Here is a 19,969-nt window from a genome sequence, read left to right as displayed (position 1 = left end):
GCTGTGCACTAAATGGCAAGAGTGAAATTTTGATCCTGCCTGTAAGTGATTCTGGTTTTAAAATGTAAAGATTTCCTACATCAGAGGTTTAAACAAAGCCACCACTTGGAATTTGGCATTTTTCAAACTCTAGAAGCCTCATCTCCCTGGTGTTTGAGCATTTTGCAGGCTGTGTAACTTACACAGATGTTGCAGTACTTCACTTGCTCAGCACTAACCAGTTGTTTGATCCTGTGGGGTTCAAAGACGTTGAATCTTTGATGCTCTGTCTGGAATAAACTACTATCCTGAGCTACAAGGAGAATGTCTGTCTTAACTGAAGCTTTTAAAGTTGCACGTTGAATGCCAACGATAAGCTTTGTGGGTCTTTGAATGTGCTGCAGCCACTTCACCCAGCTATGTGCATTTAAACAGAGCTTTTTTTAATGGAGGTGTTATAAATACAACAGGAGCCTTGATGAACGTTTGAATAGCAGTCTACAGCTAAGAGCAGTAGCAATGCTCAAATGAGTAAGCAACTCCATTTGATGCCTAGTAACAGGATGTCCCAATGGGGTTATAGTTAAACATCATTATACAGGTTCCTTTAACTCTCTCTCTCTTTTTTAACAGCAGAACAGGGGTTGACAACAGATGAGCAGGGAGGTGAGTGAGCACAGCTTCCATTGTCGGGCTTATCTTATTGGATTCTTTTGTTCTTTCCAGAATCCTCTGCTGTGCCTCTTTGATGTGTTGGCTCTGCTGGGTAACTGGGGTAAAAACTTGATTTAGTCACTAAATTTAGCAGGCCTGACTGACGTACAGGGAGCTAGGTATGCTGAGTTAAGAAGCAGTTTTTCCATAGGTTTCAGAGTAGCAGTCATGTTAGTCTGTATTCGCAAAAAGAAAAGGAGGACTTGTGGCACTTTAGAGACTAACAAATTTATCTGAACATAAGCTTTCGTGAGCTACAGCTCATAGTATCTCTTCTGATGCTAACTACACATCAGCGTCCTTCACTGTTTCAGGCTGTTCCTTGGTGAGGGTAGCGTCTCCCAGAATGTCATGTGGAATTTGAGAAGCCATCCTCTGGGTGAGGGGATGGGAGAGAGCAGCCTTTAGTGAATATCTAAGGGACAGCCATCCACCAAAGAGAGTTACCAGTATTTGAAATCCAAAGGATGTCATGATTCTTTCAAGGGTGAATGTTTTTTTCCTTCTGCTGTTTGGGGGCAGGCAGTGTTCCTGGTGGAACTTTGTTACTGTATTCACAACAGGCTGTCTGATCTGTTGCTTTGCAGCTCCAGAGACAGATCCGAGTGCTCGCCCTGAATGTCCATCCCATGCTCCTTTCCTGCTAATTGGTGGAGGCACTGCTGCTTTTGCTGCTGCTCGATCCATTCGGGCTCGTGATCCTGGGGCTAGGGTAAGGGATGTGCATGGCTCTGTTCTAGAATGGCGCATGTCTAAAGCCAGATGACGTGCTCCCTTTAGAGCTTGTACATTTCATTCTGCCATTCTCAACTTTATAAACATAGTTGAGGTTGTTAATGATTTCCCATATTAAAGGTGCTGATTGTTTCTGAAGATCCTGACCTGCCATATATGCGTCCTCCTCTTTCCAAAGAACTGTGGTTTTCAGAGGATCCGAATGTCACGGAGACTCTGCGATTCAAACAGTGGAATGGCAAAGAGAGAAGGTATGTGCCATCTGCATGCAGTGATTAATGGGAATTGAATTAATTGCTTAATGACACTCTGAGCGTCCAAACTATGCTCATCTGGGAGTCACTGGCAACCTGCTTAGGTGCGTGAAAGCCACCGGGCTTAAAATGGAGCAGCTTTCCTTGTACTTATCTTCACTATGGATGGACAGCCTATTGAGAATGCGCATCCCACTGTGCGTTGTGGCTAGACTGCTCCAGGACCACTGTATGCTGGTGCACATGGTTTCCAAGAGCCACATCTTTGTACTGAAAATAATAGCTGCAAGCTGCACTGTTAAGCTCCTTAGTTCACTATGTACACTGACTGCACTGAGTCCCTGGCTTTAAATGCTGAGATTGTGCACAGACTTGTCAATCGGGAGCGCTAAGCAACAAACTATAAACCCAGGATGTTGCAGCGCTGGAGACCACTATGGGGAAGTACCAGTGCAGAGCATGAGTGTGTCTCACTGTTGTGCTACAGCCTGTATCTTTCTCTGTCTTCAGGGAAAATACTGAACACTTAAGAACTGGACTGTATAACCTCCAGGAAATGAGCTTAAAGAATTTGATGCAATTATGCAAAGCTGACCTCCGTGCAATTTTGACTAGACCTGTATGGCTTCCTCCATTGGAGAGCATTGCTGTACTAGTGTTTGGTTTTGAACAGTACAGACATCCTAGTTTTATGAAACAAAATCCTTTCTGGAATTTGCAGGGGAAGTGTGTTACCATATCAGAAGTTGTTTTTCTCTTTGTAAACTCCCATATGCGTTTCGATGGGTGGGTGCTCTTCCAGTCATTGAGTAGCTGCTAATGTGGGAAAACCAGTGATACTGTGTACATTGAAGCCATTTTTCTCTACAGTATATATTTCCAGCCACCTTCTTTCTACGTACCTGCTCGTAATCTGCCTTATATAGAGAATGGTGGTGTGGCTGTCCTCAATGGCAAGAAGGTGGGTACAGCGTTAATTAGTGTTACAGCGCCATACATTTACACAGCCCTTTCCAAACAGCAGAGCTTACAGCCTAAGAGTCTGTCTACACTGCATTTTAAAACCCACAGCAGCAAGTCTGAGCCCCAGTTGACAGGTGCAGGCTCGTGGTCTGGCACTAAAAACACCTGTGCAGACATTTGGACTGGAGCGCCAGTTCTGAAGCCTGGCAGTGGGGTGTTACTGAGGCTGCCAAGCACCACCTGACCCTGAGCTGGTGTGCGTAGTTAGCTTTAGGAGCCTCCTTACAAGTCTTGTGGTTGGAGTGAGTAGGGACCCTAGCTGACCATTCCCTCCCCTGTACACCTGGTAGCCGAGCCCAGAAGGCCTTTGGTTTCAGTGAGCCTGTCAGTCCTGTGGAATAATAGCAGGTGCCTGATCTGCATTCCCCTGAGAGTCGGCAATCATGGAGAGGAACAAGCCTAGGGAAGGTTCAGTCTGAGCTTCGGCCTACGGCCAAGTTAAAACCTCTTGTTTAGTTCTGAAGCCGTGCTCCCTCCTCAGCTCCCTTTCCCCAGAAAAGGGAGATTCTACAGGGAAACCTTGTTCACACTAGGGTATCTTCTGTGGCTGTTTCTCTGCCTGATAAGCCTATGCCCACTGATCAGGGCTACAGGACGTGTAAACCTGAGCTGCTCTCTGCATTGTGCCTTGCAGGTGGTGCATATGGATGTTCGAGGCAATGTGGTGAAACTTGATGATGGAACCCAGATATCTTATGATAAATGTTTAATTGCCACAGGTTAGTTCCGTGGTGTTTCATCTTTCCCTCACATGTTAATTCTTGGGCTGACGGTAATGTCATACACCATTTTGGCGAGGTTCTTTGTTCTCTGAGACAGTAATACAGAACCCTTCAGCTGATGGGGACTTGAACCGAGCAGACTTGTCTAGGACAGTTACCTGGACAGGGATGTGCCTGATGGGAATCTGTGTCTGGTCCAGTGCAATCCAACTCGTCCCATGGAAATCATGGGATGTCTCCGTTCTCTTCTGACTGTGCCACAGGACAGCAGGGGAGGCATGCTCAGCCATGCCCAGCAAGCTGAGAAGAGACTCCTGAGAAAATATGGGGAAGGAGGTTCTCATTTCAAGTCTGACATAAGTATTCTTGCCAGCAAGTTAAAGTAGTATGGGCTGGATGGATGGACTATAAGGTGGATAGAAAGCTGGCTGGATCATCAGGCTCAACGGGTAGTGATCAATGGCTCCATGTCTAGTTGGCAGTGGTATCAAGTGGAGTGCCCCAAGGGTCAGTCCTGGGGCCGTTTTTGTTCAATATCTTTATTAATGGTCTGGAGGATGGTGTGGATTGCACCCTCAGCAAGTTTGCAGATGACCCTAAACTGGGAGGAGTGGTAGATACGCTGGAGGGTAGGAATAGGATACAGAGGGACCTAGACAAATTAGAGGATTGGGCCAAAAGAAATCAGATGAGGTTCAACAAGGACAAGTGCAGAGTCCTGCACTTAGGATGGAAGAAACCCATGCACTGCTACAGGCTAGGGACCGAGTGGCTAGGTAGCAGTTCTGCAGAAAAGGACCTAGGGTTTACAGTGGATGAGAAGCTGGATATAAGTTAACAGTGTGCCCTTTTGCCAAGTAGATTAACAACGTTTTGGGCTTTATAAGTAGATGCATTGCCAGCAGATAGAGGGACTTGATCGTTCCTCTCTATTTGGCATTGGTGAGGCCTCATCCGGAGTACTGTGTCCAGTTTTGGGCCCCACACTACAAGAAGGATGTGGAAAAATTGGAAAGAGTCCAGCAGAGGGCAACAAAAATGATTAGGGGACTGGAGCACATGTATCAGGGTTCCCTCCCCACTCTGGGGTACAGATGTGGGGACCCGCATGAAAGACCCCCTAAGCTTATTTCTACCAACTTAGGTTAAAAACTTCCCCAAGGCACAAATTATTCCTTGTCCTTGGATGGTATTGCTTCCACCACCAAGTGAGTTAGACAAAGATTCAGGAAAAGGACCACTTGGAGTTCCTGTTTCCCCAAAATATCCTCCCAAACTCCTTCACTCACTCTCCTGGGGAGGCTTGAAAATAATATACCTATCAAATAGGTAAACAAGGTGAGCACAGACCAGACCTTTGGGTTTTTAGGATACTAAAAAACAATCAGGTTCTTAAAAGCAGAACTTTATCATAAAGAAAAAAGTAAAAGAAGCACTTCTGTAAAATCGGGATGGAAGGTAATTTTACAAGGTAATAAGATTTAAAACATGGAGGATTCCCCCTCTAGGCAAAACTTCAAAGTGACAAAAAACAGGAATAAACCTCCCTCTTAGCATAGGGAAAATTCACAAGCTAAAACAAAAGATAATCTAATGCATTTCCTTGCTATTACTTACAATTTCTGTAATTTTAGATGTATCATTTCAGTAAGAGCTGGATTACCTGCTTGGTCTCTCTATTCCTCTCAAGAGGGAACACACACAAAAGAGCACGAACAAAACCTTCCCCCACAGATTTGAAAGTGTCTTCTTCCTTTATTGGTCCTTTTGGTCAGGTGCCAACCAGGTTATTTGATCTTAATCCCTTACAGGTAAAGGAGGGATTTTATGCTACCCTTAGCTGTATATTTATGACAACATGATTTATGAGGAGAGGCTGAGGGAACTGGTATTATGTAGTCTGCAGAAGAGAAGAATGAGGGGGGATTTGATAGCTGCTTTCAACTACCTGAAAGGGGGTTCCAAAGAGGATGGATCTAGACTGTTCTCAGTGGTAGCAGATGACAGAACAAGGAGTAATGGTCTCAAGTTGCAGTAGGGGAGGTTTAGGTTGGATATTAGGAAAAACTTTTTCACTAGGAGGATGGTGAAACACTGGAATGCGTTACCTAGGGAGGTGGTGGAATCTCCTTCCTCAGAAGTTTTTAAGGTCAGGCTTGACAAAGCCCTGGCTGGGATGATTTAGTTGGGGATTGGTCCTGCTTTGAGCAGGGGGTTGGACTACATGACCTCTTAAGGTCCCTTCCAACCCTGATATTCTGTGATAAGGCTCTGAGTGTCAAGCAAGGCTCAAGATCCTGCCTGCCTGAGGAGTGATGGGAAGAATCTAGCTCCGATCCCCTCTGTAGTGGGGCATTGTTGCTATAGCCTATGATTCTTAGTCCCGGCTTGCAAACTCATCTGGTGGAGAGGGCTGGATTCCCTTTTTTATCATGGTCATTGGGCCAGGGTGTGATGTTAGGACACAGTTCATGGGAGATCACCCATGATTGTGCAACCTCCCACCCTCACCCCTCGTGGTAAGTGTGGAATATGATCTTTAGGTGGTAATGAAACTGTTTTATTACCTTATCTATTATTTGTTCAGTACCTTGCCACCTTTAGTGTTACTTAATGGGAAAATCATCTGTCTGCCGTGTGTTCTGTTTCTTCCCAATTCTCATTCCTGGCTTTCTCTACCTCTTTCCTGGTTTTCCTTCTTTTTCTCCCCCTTCAATTTCCTCCCTGAAGCTGTTCCCACTCCCTTCCACTAAAATGGTTAGCACTGAAATGGCTAACTTTGACATTCAGGGTGTCATTGTAAGAGTTTAGTTAAATAGCCCCATCTACAGATTATGTATGTATTATATTGGTTACTTAAGAATTCCCGGTTATCGTTCTGAGTTTGAAAGGTTCTTGTCCCAAAATCAGCCTCATTATTATTAAAATTACTGTTCAGGGGGAGCCCTGACGTGCACAGTTGCAACACTCACACTTTAGGAACCCCTTTATATTTACAGTAATTTGTTAATACATTTAGCAAAGTCCCAAACTCTAACCCAGCAAGGTAGGTAGAGAGAATACAGAATGTCCATCTGCACATCCAGACTCTCACCTTCCCTTGCAGAATAACCTGAAATGTTAGCCATTATCTTCCTTCACCATCACCAGTGGCCATCGTCCTGGCACCTCCCATCTCTCTCTCTCACCCCACACTTAGGATGGGCTACAACTTGTGTAATATGTTATATGCTTATGCCACTCTGTGTAATGCATATTCAGTAGGGGTTTCTCCCCTCTTCCTTGTTTGTATTTGCTCACCCTACTAATGGTGGGGTGCCCCTCTCCTATAGGTTAGTATATTAATGTTCTCATTATCATATATGTCAGTTCATTGCCATGGCACTCTTGTGGTCAGACATCTGCAGATGTTCCCATCCTAAAATATCTAAAAGCCGGTGTTAGCTCATGTTCCTGTGGTTGGCTGGTGTCCTTCTGGACAAACTTCCCCCTTACACGCTCTTTTCGCAATTCCCCAAAATTTAGGGGTGACCATTGGGTCATTTACCTGTGCCAAACTTCATAGGCCTGAAGCTGATGTTTTACAGGGGTTTTACAGTAGGTTCCTTGTGTTACTGCTGAATAAAATAAATACCACAGCTAGCTCTATGGAAGAGGTCCTCAAACTTTCTCTCTCACCACCGCTTACCTGTGTCCGCCCCCCACCCTGTGGGGATGTGGCTCTGGGAGCGGGGGGTGGCGGCACATACAGAGGTAAGGGGATCAAGGCTGGAACTACAGCTGGGAGCAGGGACGTGGCCAGGAGTGGAGTCCTGGACACAGGCCTGGCAGCCAGGGCCCTGGATGCGGGGCTAGGGTCAGGAGCGGAGCTGGTGGGTGGCACTCCCTCCCTTCCCCCCTGAACTTTGCTCCACACCCACTGGTGTGCCCTACAGTTTGGGGACCTCTGCTTTATGGGCTATAGTTAACATCCCAATGAGATTAATGGAGTGCAAGGGAGTCCATCCTTATGAATGCTTGTTTCAGGCTGTCTGCAGACTCAGGCAGACATCCCTGCATTGGTTACACTTGAGGCACATTTAGAAAAGTTTCTTCACAAACAGAAGAGCTGGAAACATATGAGTACTTCCTCTTCCTCCCCCCTCCCCCCCCACAAAGATTCTTCATGTTCTGAATTTTCTGGAGGCTGTGTAAATACATCAAATGGGTTGTATTTGGCCTCGTTTGACACTTACTGTGCTCTATTATTTTGAGCTCTTTAGTGTCGTTCATACCCGCTGATGAGCTTGTCAATTGTCCTTGTCCCATTTGACAATACTGATTTCTTCTGAACCCTGTGTTTTGAACAGAGCTGAGATGTACATGAATGTGTCTGTCTGTCTGTCTGTCTGGCAGAGGGTGGAGTAAGTTCTGCAGCAGTAGGAGCCCAAACCCAGATTCTGCAGCTTTGCCTGAAGGGCTAGTGCTCTCATCTGAGTGTTGTGTTGCTAATTGTCTCTCTCCCTGTTATCAGGTGGTTCCCCAAGGAATCTTCCTGCAATCGAGAGAGCAGGGAAAGATGTGCAACAAAGGCTGACGCTGTTCCGCAAGGTAATCCAAGGGGCTTTTTTTCCTTGTGTGCTCCCTGAAGGCTGTCACGATGGGGTCTGTTACCTTCAGCCTGTGCTAACTCTGGGCTAACTTGGATTCTTAACCGATCTTGCCCATCAGGGACTGGCCTCAATCAGTAACTAGAAGGTGGCCACAAACGAGCTAACAGGATAGCTATGTTAGCATCCCAGCACTTTGTCCTCAGGAAATTAGAGCCCTCGCTTCAGGATTTTAGAGATAAATTAGGCATAGGACTTTCTTGTATCTCCCAAGCGTTTCACATGCAATAACTAATTGAGCACTCTCCAACCCCCAGGAGGGAAAGGGTGGGGTTATCCTTAGATTAGATTGGGACTACAAATTAGGCACAATAAGGGTAAATTATTTTCCCACAGCCATATTGATTGAGTCAAGATATCCTGATTCCCAGTCCAGTGCAATAAGCACAAAAGCATTCTGCCCCTGTCTTTTCTGGCCCAGATGGATTAGAGCAGAGGATTTAAAAGTCTAGGAAGATTCCACTAAGCACGTGACCAGCTAGGTTTGGTAGACCATTGCAAGTGCACAGAAATTTCAGTTTCAATAGTAACTAAATGTGGAGGGGGGGTGAAAAGTTACTCCTTGGCTCATGCTTCCCTCTCCTTAACTCCAGTATGGTGCATGTGTTTTGGGAAGCATCCCATCCCTGCTTGCAGAAAGGCCCTTCCTATATACAGTTCTATTCTTCCTTCATCAAGGGCAGCATGCTTTATAAGTAGGGCCCTACTAAATTCACGGTCATGAAAAACATGTCACAGACTGTGAAATCTGGTCTCCCACAATGAAATCTGGTCTTTTGTGTGCTTTTACCCTATGCTATGCAGATTTCATAGGGGAAACCAGCATTTCTCAAATTGGGGTGCTGATCCAAAAGGGAGTTATAAGGGGGTCACGGTATTGCCACCCTTACTTCTGTGCTGCCTTTAGAGCTGAGCGGCAGGAGAGCAGTGGTTGTAGGCTGGGTGCCCAGCTCTGAAGGCAGTGCCCCACCAGCAGCAGTGCAGAAGTACGGGTGGCAATACCATACCATGCCACCCTTACTTCTGCACTGCTGCTGGCTATGGCTCTGCCTTCAGAGCTGGCATCCCAGCCAGCAGCTGCCACTCTCCAGCTGCCCAGCTCTGAAGGCAGAATCACCACCAACAGCGGCATAGAAGTAAGGGAAGCAGTACTACAAACACCCACCCCCCAGTGTTGGTGGTGTTTTGAAATATAAACGGGAAGAAGTTGGGGCTCTTTTCTAGTTCAGTCACTGAACCAGTGATAACGAGCCATGCTGTGTGCTGCCAATTGGCAGACCAGCTTTTAGTCCTGAACTCCTGCCGAGCGCCTGGTGGGGATGACATGCTCAGCTGGGGAAGGGGGAAGGTGGGCAACATGATTCGTGGTTGCTTTAGGGTGATGCATGGAGGCCCATTTGGAGCACCGTTAATTGGGATTAGCCTTCTTCGCTGGAGGGGAATTGTTATGAGGAGATGGTTCACCCCGGGAGTGGGAAGGATTCTTTGTGCTCTGGATCTCTGCAGGTGGATCAAATCAAACTGCAGTGGAAATTCAAGAGTTACTGCTGTAAGTACAGAAGGGAAATATGTACAGCTCACTCTTAGCCCAGAGAGTGTGGGACCGATTTCCTCATGTTCACAAATCATTTGGAGGCAGGATCTAGAGCAAAATGTTCTCTGCTGTTGTCACTGACCAGGGCATCTGAAATGGAAATAAATCTTCTTACAGATTGAGGATTTCAGAGCTCTAGAAAAGATTTCAAGAGAAGTCAAGTCCATCACCATTATTGGCGGCGGCTTCTTGGGTAGTGAGCTGGCCTGTGCTCTGGGAAGAAAAGGTGAGTGGATTGCACCAGGCTGCTTGCTTCAGTCTCTTGCACGAGGCAGCACATGTGAGACTGACACATGTCAAGAAACCCCAGAGAGACCTAAGCTAGAAAAATCCGAGGGCTTGTCTAGTCGAACGCTTAGTTTTCAGCAAGCTAGGGTGTGACTACCCCTTGCTAGCCTGCCTGTCTGTGTGGACCCTGCTGCTGCATATTAATGCTTCCTCTGTGCACTTTGATCTACGCGTGTTTCAAAGTAAGGTAGGTGAAAGTGCACTAGGGAAATTTTAGTGCATGGCAGCAGGGTCCACATAGACGCTCATCATGCAGCAGGCTAGTGCGGGGTAGATTTACATCCCAGCTTGCTGCAAACTAAGTGTTTGTTTGAACAAACCCTCAGATTATATCCTTCCCTCTTCTCCACTGACCTCTGGTTTTATTTTGGGAAGGGAAGGTGGGGGTTGGGGTTCCCTGCCGGCCAAGGCAGTTGGTCAGCAGAACGGATGTATGATGTCTGCCTGTAGTGGTCCGGTGCATTATTACGTGAACTCTTGGCTGGCTGTGTGGACTTGTCAGGCTCTCCATTGCCCCACAGACATCTCCTTTGCTAATGGTCCAGTAGTCCAGGGCCCCAGAGTATTTTGAAGTGCTTCCCAGTTCTTTGAGCCTGGCTCTTCTGGGCTTGCTGTCTGGACTAGCAGGTGGATTCCAGTAAATTTGGAGATCAGTGCTCCTTGTGGAAAGGGTCAAGTTTGCCTTGTAAATGAAGCCCCACTCCAGTAATTCTCCCAAAGGCCTGTGAGCACAAGCCCAACACTGTTGGTTTGGGTTTTCACCAGCAAGTGTGCATACGTTCTTGAATATCTTCCTCACCTAACTTCTGCAGGTCTCCTAAAGAACAGGCCTCTCTGCGTGGATGTAATCCCCCCTCAGGCACTCGGGGCAGTTAAATGGACACTGCTGTGACTGTTTTAGGCTAATACAATCTTGTCTCTGTGTGTAAATCCAGTGTCTGATCCCCCAGAGTGTGCTGGTGCCAGTCAGGGATCCAGACAGTGCCTGACCCCAAAGGCCAGAAACAGTCCCTTTGTTACTCATCTGTGATGCAAACTCTGGAAGCCAGGACGTGGGGTGAGAGTGATTTGTGTCTAGGAAATTGCAGTAAGAAAGGACTTGAATTCCTTTTGTCTAAGCAGGGTAAACTATCTTGGGGTGTGTTCTGAAGTTTTGTGTAGCTCCTCGTTATCCATGTGGTATAAAGGGGCTGCTCTCTGGGTCTCTTCACAGTACATGCCACAGGGCTGGAGGTGATTCAGATGTTCCCAGAGAACGGCAACATGGGCAAGGTCCTGCCTGAGTATCTGAGCAACTGGACGACAGAGAAAGTCAAAAGAGGTAAAGCTGTTCCTTAACCCCTTCCTTTCTTCTGAGTTTCTTCTCCTATGAGATAGCCTGTGGGAGCAGTAGAGTAGATCCATCCTCACCAGTATTACTCTTGTAAAGTATATGACAGCAGCCCTCATGGTGGTAGAGCATTGCTGTCTCATAGCTTGTCCCCAGGGAAGAGCCTCCACCTTTTCATCAGTGAACTCTTAGTCAGACATCTCCTTCCATGGGAATTGGTGTCCTCACTGACACCTTTGGTAGCATCACTGATTCCATCTTTCATGCATGTGCTGTAGAATCTATAATCTGCTTAGATTTTAGGCTTAGCTGGTTCTTCTCACTTGGACCTGATCAAACGCTCCTTTGCATGCAGCTCTGGAGCTATGGCTGGAGTTTTGACCCTCCCTGATTCCCCTCTGAGGAGTGTCCCATCGCTCCAGAGGAGTGGGTCCTGCTTGAGCATTTGTCTAATGCTGAGAGGGGATTTCTGCTGCAGAAGTGGCACAAGTCCGCTGCCAGGCAACCAATGAGCAGAACAGGACATGTTTTGGCTAGAACCACTCGTCTGTTTAGATAGCACAAAACAGCCCTAAAGCTGGCTTACTTGGCTGCTTGAGGATTTCCTGGGTACCACAGAGCCGGCATGGTGGCTTCTGTAGCACTTGTCCTCCCAACCACTTGTGCAGGGGGCGTGGCCGGAGTACCCTGTCCATGGCGATCTCTGTAATGGTCCTGAGGCTGTTCTAATTTGTGGCAGGAACGAGACCAGCAGGTGGCCCCAGCATTCTGGGAGCAAAGTATGGCTTCAAGACTTGACATCCCACCCCTCTCCTGAACTGTATCGAACACAAAAGCCACAGCCTGGGATCCTGCCTCTCATTTCGTGCCTCAGCCATATAGCCTGGAGCAAAGCTTGTGGAAGAGGGAACACATCTTGCACAGCCTCCCACCTTGGGAAAGCAAGACCCTGTTTGTCCCTCCCTGACGGGTCTGAAATACCTTTTTCTTCTTTGGCATTTTCCATTGAGAATAAGTTTTTGTGCTCTCGAGGGTTGGGATGGAGGAAGGAAGAGGACTGATTACCCAACCTGCTATGGAGACAGAATAGAGCTAATGGGTTTTGGGGCGTGGGGCTTAGCCACAGGGCCTAGTGACTGAAAAGGCTAGTCTGCTTCTCTTCCACTGGTCCTGGAAGATCCTTTGTAAGGTCTGTGGACCTGGCTGGAATGGAGCAATATCTAACCTATGTATCCATTATAGTGCCTGAGGACTGGAAAACAGAGGTCTCAATCCCTGCAGGTTTCTGTGCATGTAATTTGCATCTCCTTACAGACAAACACTTGTTGCTGTAGTTCCTGTGTTTCCAAACAATCCTCTTCAGACTTTTTATAGTGGGACCTCAGCATTACAAACATCTCGGGAATGGAGGTGGTTTGTAACTCTGAACAAACCGTTATGGTTGTTCTTTCAAAAGTTTACAACTGAACATTGACTTAATACAGCTTCGAAACTTTACTATGCAGAAGAAAAATGCTGCTTTTAACCACCTTAATTTAAATGAAACAAGCACAAACAGTTTTATTACCTTGTCAAATGTTTTTTAACTTTCCCTTTATTTTTTTTTTAGTAGTGTACATTTAACACTGAACTGTATTTGCCTTTTTTGTTTGTTTGTTTGGTCTCTGCTGCTGCCTGATTGCATACTTCCTGTTCCAAATGAGGTGTGTGGTTGACCTGTCAATTCGCAACTCTGAGGCTCTACTATAGTTGGTTTCCTTTCTGTTCACACTTTTACTCTGGATTCTGTGGATCCTGTGTACAACAAAGAGAAGCCAGTGTCCTTTAGGTGCTGAGCCATCCGCAGTTCTGCCTGGTACAATCAAGAAGTGGTACATTGTGTGTCTGCACCATACAGTTTGGCTTCCACTGAAATCTCTGCTCTTCTCCCCCGACCTCTAGTTGAGTGTTCTGTGTTTTGTTTCCAGAGGGTGTTAATGTCATGCCCAATGCTGTGGTGAAGTCCGTCTCTGTCTGTGGGAACCGGCTGATAATTAAACTGAAGGATGGAAGAAAGGTAAATGCCAGGCGCAGGCAGCGAGCCAGACACTTGGCAATGTGGAGAAGGAACCAGTAGTGTAACCAGTCTGAATTTCTCTCTCCATCAGGTGGAGACCGATCACATAGTGGCAGCAGTGGGCCTGGAGCCCAATGTGGAGTTAGCAAAGTCTGCTGGCCTGGAGGTAGACTCTGATTTTGGAGGGTTCAGGGTGAATGCAGAGCTGCAGGCACGCTCTAACATCTGGGTGGTAAGTGTGTGCAGGTGGAAGATGCTTCTTTATCTGCTGTTTATGTTGCAATGAATAAGCATGTATATAGAACTGTGATTATAAACCCAGTTTAGGTGAATGGGTGAATTGTGGTCTGACAATACAAGTAAGATGCAGAGAGCAGCAATCTTAGGTAGCTCATTAATGCACACTTGCTGGCATGCCTTGTTCCTGTAGTAAGAACTGTGGGCAAACTTCTACTTTACAGGTATGAGCACTGTGTGCATGAGGAGTTGGCATATCCCAGTAACCCCCTCACCTCTTTGCCTAATGCTGGAGGAGTCCTGTGTTGACACACAAAGGTCCCTTTGGCAGGAAATCCAAACCTCCTTGAAGTGCGATCAGCATGACCACAAAACTGTCTTAAAAAGAAAAGGAGTACTTGTGGCACCTTAGAGACTAACAAATGTATTAGAGCATCAATAAATGCTCTAATAAATTGGTTAGTCTCTAAGGTGCCACAAGTACTCCTTTTCTTTTTGCGAATACAGACTAACACGGCTGCTACTCTGAAAACTATCTTAGTTTTCCCTGTTCTGGCATAAGTGCTGAAGCCATGGAGACCAGCTAAACTGGAGGCAGTCCTGCAACCCTTTGTTTTCTTTCCCTTTATGGTTGGGCAACATCTCCCATCATTCTTTTTCTCTTTAACTTGCCTTTTCTCTTGTCCATTTTTCATTGTGTGCATCTCTTTTTAAGGCAGGAGATGCCGCCTGCTTCTACGATATCAAGCTAGGCAGAAGACGTGTGGAGCATCATGATCATGCTGTTGTGAGTGGAAGATTAGCTGGAGAAAACATGACAGGAGCTGCTAAGCCATATTGGCATCAGTCAATGTTCTGGTAGTTTTACTCCCTCTTTCTGTATACCTTTTGTCACGCTGTCCAGAGTGGCTCACAAGCATGAGTGTCAGCCTCAGGGCAGACTGTCATGGAACAGGACACAAACCCCAAATTGGTTGTATGTTCTTTAATTAGATTTCCAGTAACAAGCATGAACTCCCAACGTACTAGTCTTATCATGGAGTCTCTCTCAGTCCCCTTGGGCACGCCAGTCTAAAGCTTACCTTTGTGATAGATAGTCCCTTGCACCAAAAATCACAATAATATGCAGTTTACTCCCAGTCCCATAGGACTTACACCCAGATCTCTCACCAAAGACCATGCTTGTAACTAATATTGTAATGAACTAACTAAAGATTTATTAACTAGGAAAAAGAAATGAGTTATTTACAAGATTAAAGCAGGTCACACACACACACACACACACACACACACACACACACACACACACACACACACACACACACACACACACACACACACACACACACACACACACACACACGTACGTACGTACGTACGTACGTACGTACGTACGTTAGTCTTCCATTCTAAATGATAATAGAAACTTCTGTAATTTAAAAAAAACTTGAGATGTCCATGAGGGCTCAACCAAGCTCAGCTGTTGGGGACTCCTTGTCTAGGCTAAGAAACTCGCCCCTCAGAGTTTAAGCAGCAAAGAAAGGAATAATCAGTTCTCCTTAACAGGCCTTTTTATTCCCTTCCCCCAGCATTCAAGCTGGGATGGGATGAGGGCTTGGGCATGTCCCCTCCTCAGAGCTGTGGGGGAAACAATCAACAAAGTCCTTATTCCACAATGGCCCATTTGGACACAGTAGTGCTTTGTGATGGACAGGGGATAACACCTCTTGTGGTGAATGAGTAATTCATACTGGACAATGCTTCTCCCCTGCCTGGGGGGGGATTTACAGTCTGAGCAAATGTTTTAAACATTACCTTGTACCATGGGAGCAGCTGTTCTAAGTAGGATTAATACATGCAGCATCCTACAAGCATTCTATTTTAACTGTACTAACCCACGGGCAAGCCAGACTGGGTCTAGCTCGGCATTTGTCAATGTGTGGTGGCTAAAAGTTACTCTCCAGTGCCTTGCTGTGTTGCCAGACCAGGTACCATGGCATAGCGCTTGCTGAAGCACAGTTGATTGCCGAGTAGCTCTGTGGAGGATGGTGCACTGCAATATTTCACTGTGAAGTAACAGGCAAGTTTGCTAGGCCATCTCCCTCTTCCCTGTTGGGTTAGATCTATACTTGTCCATTGAATGCCTGCATTGAAAGCTGTGCAGCCAAAGCTCCCACAGGTGCTGGCTGGCATCTCTTGTATTCTGCCCACCAGGTAACCCAGCTCAGCATAAAGCTGTTCTCAAGAAATTGGGTGTTCTGTGGCCTCACGTTTCTTTTAAATCAACCAAATTGTAAAATGGCTAGTTAAGGTTTCAAACTGGGACACTGCAATGGTCTGTTTCTGTTTATTGCTAGGAGTGACCTGGGCCCTGATGTCGGATATGAAGCCATTGGCCTTGTAGACAGTAGCTTGCCCACTGTAGGAGTTTTTGCTAAAGCAACTGCAAAAGACACACCGAAGTCTGCAACGGAGCAATCAGGTAGGGGAGCGGCGTTGCTGGAGGCTGTACAGCTGTTTGTAGAGTGGTAATACGTGGAAGGTTGTCACGTATTAAAGGCAGTCACTCCACTCCCCTGTGGCAGGGGTTCAGAACTGTGCAGGGTGGCTGAGCATCAGGAGACGCATGCCCTTTGAACTTGGCTCGCCTCCAGTCCAGGCTGCAGAGAGTGCTTCTGGCCACACCACTCTGGAGAGGGGAGCTCCCTTGTGGGTGAGTTCTAGGCAGTGTCGGTGTATCTCTGGTCAGGTTCAGAGATCAGTGATCTGTGCATCTGGGGATGGCATTATCAGCCTAAACAAAGGAGAGAGCGCTTCAGCTTGAATCTCCTCTGCCTCATGCAGGAAGCAGTGTCCAACCTTCTTCCACCAGAAGGCAAGTCATTTTGCTGCAAGGGGTGAGCTCAGACCAAAGGTTTTGGGGGTGGAGGGGAGATGTAGGAACACAGTTTAGCGACTCACCTTGGTATAAAAATTGTTGGCTAGCAATACTGATGCTGCTTTGGTGGCTCTTCGGGTACCCAGGACTGAAAACCACCTTTGTTACCCCCTGCCTCCAATGTCAGGGACGCTTGCTTGTGCTTGGCTGAGTGTGAGCTCCCTGACACCAGCTTGCTAGCCACCCAAGCACTTTCCTCTGGGCTCTGCCAGCCCTTTAGCTTGCAGGGTAACAATAGGTGCATCTGAGTCACTTTGAAGCGTTCCCCTGTGATAGCCAGCCTAACTCTGGCTGCTCACAGAATTACCAGGTCTGCTGTTCCCAAAGGATCACTGTACATGCCATGATTCTACTCAGGATCAGCCCTTTGCTTAACATCACAGCACTTTGAAAACAAGAATAAATTTATCATTAAAGACTAAAAATTTCGGCGATAGTGAGTAGGGGTCTTGGAAACAAATGGTTACATATCAAACAAAATCGTAACGCACTTTCTAGAGACTACACTTAACGGACAAGTGACTTTTTTGTCTAAAGATGCTTATTTCACCCAGGACATGTCTCCTCTTCACAGTGGTGCATTGTATTTTGCAACATTGCAGCTATTGGCATGGTCTGGATAGGAAATTCAGAGCTCTTACAACAGGCTTTGCCTTGCAGACTAAAAGCTTCAGTCTTGCATGACATTTCCAGTGTGTGACTTTCCCCTGGGGTTTTTTGCTGTAGGGACTGGCATCCGCTCAGAAAGTGAAACGGAAGCAGAAGCCTCTGAGATTACCATCTCTGCCAGCTCTCCCTCAACACCTCAAGTTCCAAAACAAGGAGAAGACTATGGCAAAGGGGTCATCTTCTACATCAGGGATAAAGTGGTGGTGGGAATTGTCTTATGGAACATCTTCAATCGGATGCCAATTGCTCGAAAGGTCAGATGTTTCCTCTCTACTGATGCATGGTTGGGGCACTTGAGTTCACCAAGTGTCATGTATGCAGTATGTGTCGGCAGCAACCATACATATCAGAGCAGCAGAATAAATTTTTGTAGTAGGAAATTGTGGCTAAGTACTAGAATCTAATGTACCTTCACCTGCGATGTCTTGTCCTGTCTTTAAAGCCAGCTGGGAAATAGGTAGACAAGATATTTTTTTAGGAAGAGTAACCCTATTTTTATCCCTTGCCAGACATCCTTACTTGCCAGGGTACTGTCTTTTTGAATGGATCATAGGAATTGCCACAGCAGACCAGACCATTAGTCCTAGTTATAGTGTTTCCAGTAGTGGCCAGTAATAGGTGGTTCAGACGAAGTGTAGGAAACCCCTATTGGCAACTAGAAATGTGGACTCCACCTACATAGCGTGTGCAGCCCTCAACTCCCTCTTCTGTCTCCTCAGATCATTAAAGATGGAGAGGAGCATGCTGACCTCAATGAAGTAGCGAAGCTCTTCAACATCCATGAAGATTGAGTCCCTGCTCCGAGACCCATCTGGCTGGGATGCGTCGGTGTAAGTGGAGACGCACATGATGCAGGCTGAGAGCTCTCCCCGCCTCGGAGTGCTGACTCTGTGTTCTGAGTACTTTGTGAATATTTCCAGTAATCTAGAGCTCTAACATTTGCACCAGTAAATAAAACCAGATTCTTCTAAATTCAAGGCCTTTTTCCTAAAGATGTGAATTGTTGTGGAAAAATTAGTCACTAGTTTGCTTCACTAGGGTGAAGGTAGTGTTGTTGTCTGCTCCACTAACGTTCACATTCTAGCAGCCTACAGAGCTACCACCTGGGATTGAGTGCACACGTTCACACAGTATTACCCTGGGTGCTTAACACTACCATCCTTTGCTGGCTTTAGGAGGGCAGTTCTTTAATTCTGGCTAAACTCCTGCAAATTCAGATGGAGGAATTTATGCAATAAGGGAGGGGGAGAAGAATCTCAAATATGTGCTTAAAAATCACAACACAGAGTTCTGATCATGTAACTGCACCCATTATCAAATATGTGCTCCCCATGCAGGTACTTATAGGCTGGGAACAAGTCATCCTTTAATCTCATTTAAGCTAAATAGATTGAGCTCCTTGCATCTTTCACACTAATGCATGTTTTCCATTAATCATTCTCATGGTTATTCTCTGACCCCTCTCCAGTTTATTAACATCTTCCTTGAATTGTCGACCCCAGAACTGGGCATAGTATTCCTGCAGCAGTCATGCCCAATACAGCCATGCTAAATACAGAGTAAAATAACCTCTCTACTACATGAGATTTCACTGTTTATGCATCCAAGAACCACATTAGCCCTTTTGGCTAAAGGATTGCACTGGTAGCTCATGTTCAGCTGATTTTGGGCATGGTGGATAATCTTTTTTGGAGTATCTGCTTCCCAGAATAGAGTCCCCCATCCTGTAAGTATGGCCTACATTCTTCTTGGAGTAATTGCATGTGTCCATTCCACTATATGTGTTCGCCCCTCGTGTACAGTTATTGGAGAATTTTTTCTCTCAGTGGTACTTGTTGGGGCAGCTCAAGTGCCCTCTGCCATTGTATACCACTGTATGCAGGTATAAGAGGACAGAGCCACCCCCTCCTCTCCTTCAGTTCCTTCTGACCACCTGTGATGGTTGCTGGAGCATGTCTGGTCTTGCTATTGCGAGTTTTTCCCTCACTCTTTGTATATCATTTTTGTTCTCTTAGTAGTTAGCTTGGTAAAGAGCATAGTTAGTGCTAGTGATAGGTTTTAGTTTTAAGTCCATTTTGGACCAAATTAAAATCTTGGTACCAGGACCAGTACTGGAAGCAAGCTTCATTCTCTAGGGGGTTTAAATTCTGCCAGTTTTGTGCCAAGCCAGTGCTGATCAGCGACCCCCTGCCCCAGCTGCCTAAAATGTTTGGAGAAGTCCCACATCTGTGACAAAAGTCCCACATCTCTCTAAAAGAGAGAGCAGCGAGATTTAAGTGTCTTCTTATGGAGGTGGCATTCTGCTCTCCATCAGAGCTATCAGGTTCAGAACGTACTCCAAATGCTGCACCTTTGGTACGACACACACCACCAGAGATGTCTTCAGCACCTCGTTCTGTGTCTCTGGTACTGAAGAAAAGACACAAATCAGTACCCCATTCAGCAAGATCAATGGTACCAAGGCCATCTAGAAACACAGACTCTGGAAGAGACTGAGGGGAAGCATTCCTCATCTAGAAAGGGGGGATAGTAGACACTGGAACATGTGCTAGGTCCGTTGAGGCCAACCCCTGAAGTTCCTATGTAAGACCTCAAACTCAAAACCCAATTCCAGTACTGACTATGGCAGAGGAGTAAGTAGCTGCTAGAGAACTAATCAACCTTTCAGTACTAGTGTTTCTGGGCACTGGGGTGTGCCTCTCCCCCTGCTAGGACCTCCGCTCATCCATATTGGTTGACTTACTTGAGGGTGCACCGAGATCATCAGCTCTGCAGACAGCA

The 19,969-nt window shown here is 46.3% G+C and overlaps 1 protein-coding gene across 25 annotated transcripts in view; it reads left to right on the top strand.

Annotated features, from left to right (window-relative positions):
• AIFM1 (apoptosis inducing factor mitochondria associated 1) overlaps positions 1-18,160 on the top strand; it is a 38,209-nt gene extending 20,049 nt beyond the window's left edge. For 13 of the 25 annotated variants that reach the window (XM_038415974.2, XM_038415968.2, XM_043491853.1 and 10 more), the window contains 14 exons: positions 613-645; positions 1,281-1,405; positions 1,549-1,679; positions 2,553-2,643; positions 3,340-3,424; positions 7,941-8,017; positions 9,788-9,896; positions 11,172-11,279; positions 13,256-13,344; positions 13,436-13,576; positions 14,297-14,439; positions 15,939-16,063; positions 17,246-17,442; positions 17,908-18,160. In XM_038415974.2, the coding sequence (XP_038271902.1) occupies positions 613-645; positions 1,281-1,405; positions 1,549-1,679; positions 2,553-2,643; positions 3,340-3,424; positions 7,941-8,017; positions 9,788-9,896; positions 11,172-11,279; positions 13,256-13,344; positions 13,436-13,576; positions 14,297-14,439; positions 15,939-16,063; positions 17,246-17,442; positions 17,908-17,979 (1,526 nt within the window). In that variant the 3' untranslated portion in view covers positions 17,980-18,160. Of the gene's footprint in view, positions 1-612; positions 646-1,280; positions 1,406-1,548; positions 1,680-2,552; positions 2,644-3,339; positions 3,425-7,940; positions 8,018-9,787; positions 9,897-11,171; positions 11,280-13,255; positions 13,345-13,435; positions 13,577-14,296; positions 14,440-15,938; positions 16,064-17,245; positions 17,443-17,907 lie in introns of those variants that run through there. The other 12 variants (XM_043491852.1, XM_038415975.2, XM_038415971.2 and 9 more) reach the window with 3 other exon arrangements.
• The last annotated feature ends 1,809 nt before the right edge of the window (positions 18,161-19,969 follow it).

This window comes from Dermochelys coriacea, chromosome 9, assembly GCF_009764565.3.
Source record: "Dermochelys coriacea isolate rDerCor1 chromosome 9, rDerCor1.pri.v4, whole genome shotgun sequence".
NCBI lineage: Eukaryota > Metazoa > Chordata > Testudines > Dermochelyidae > Dermochelys > Dermochelys coriacea.
This window is presented reverse-complemented; position numbering and strand designations above follow the sequence as displayed.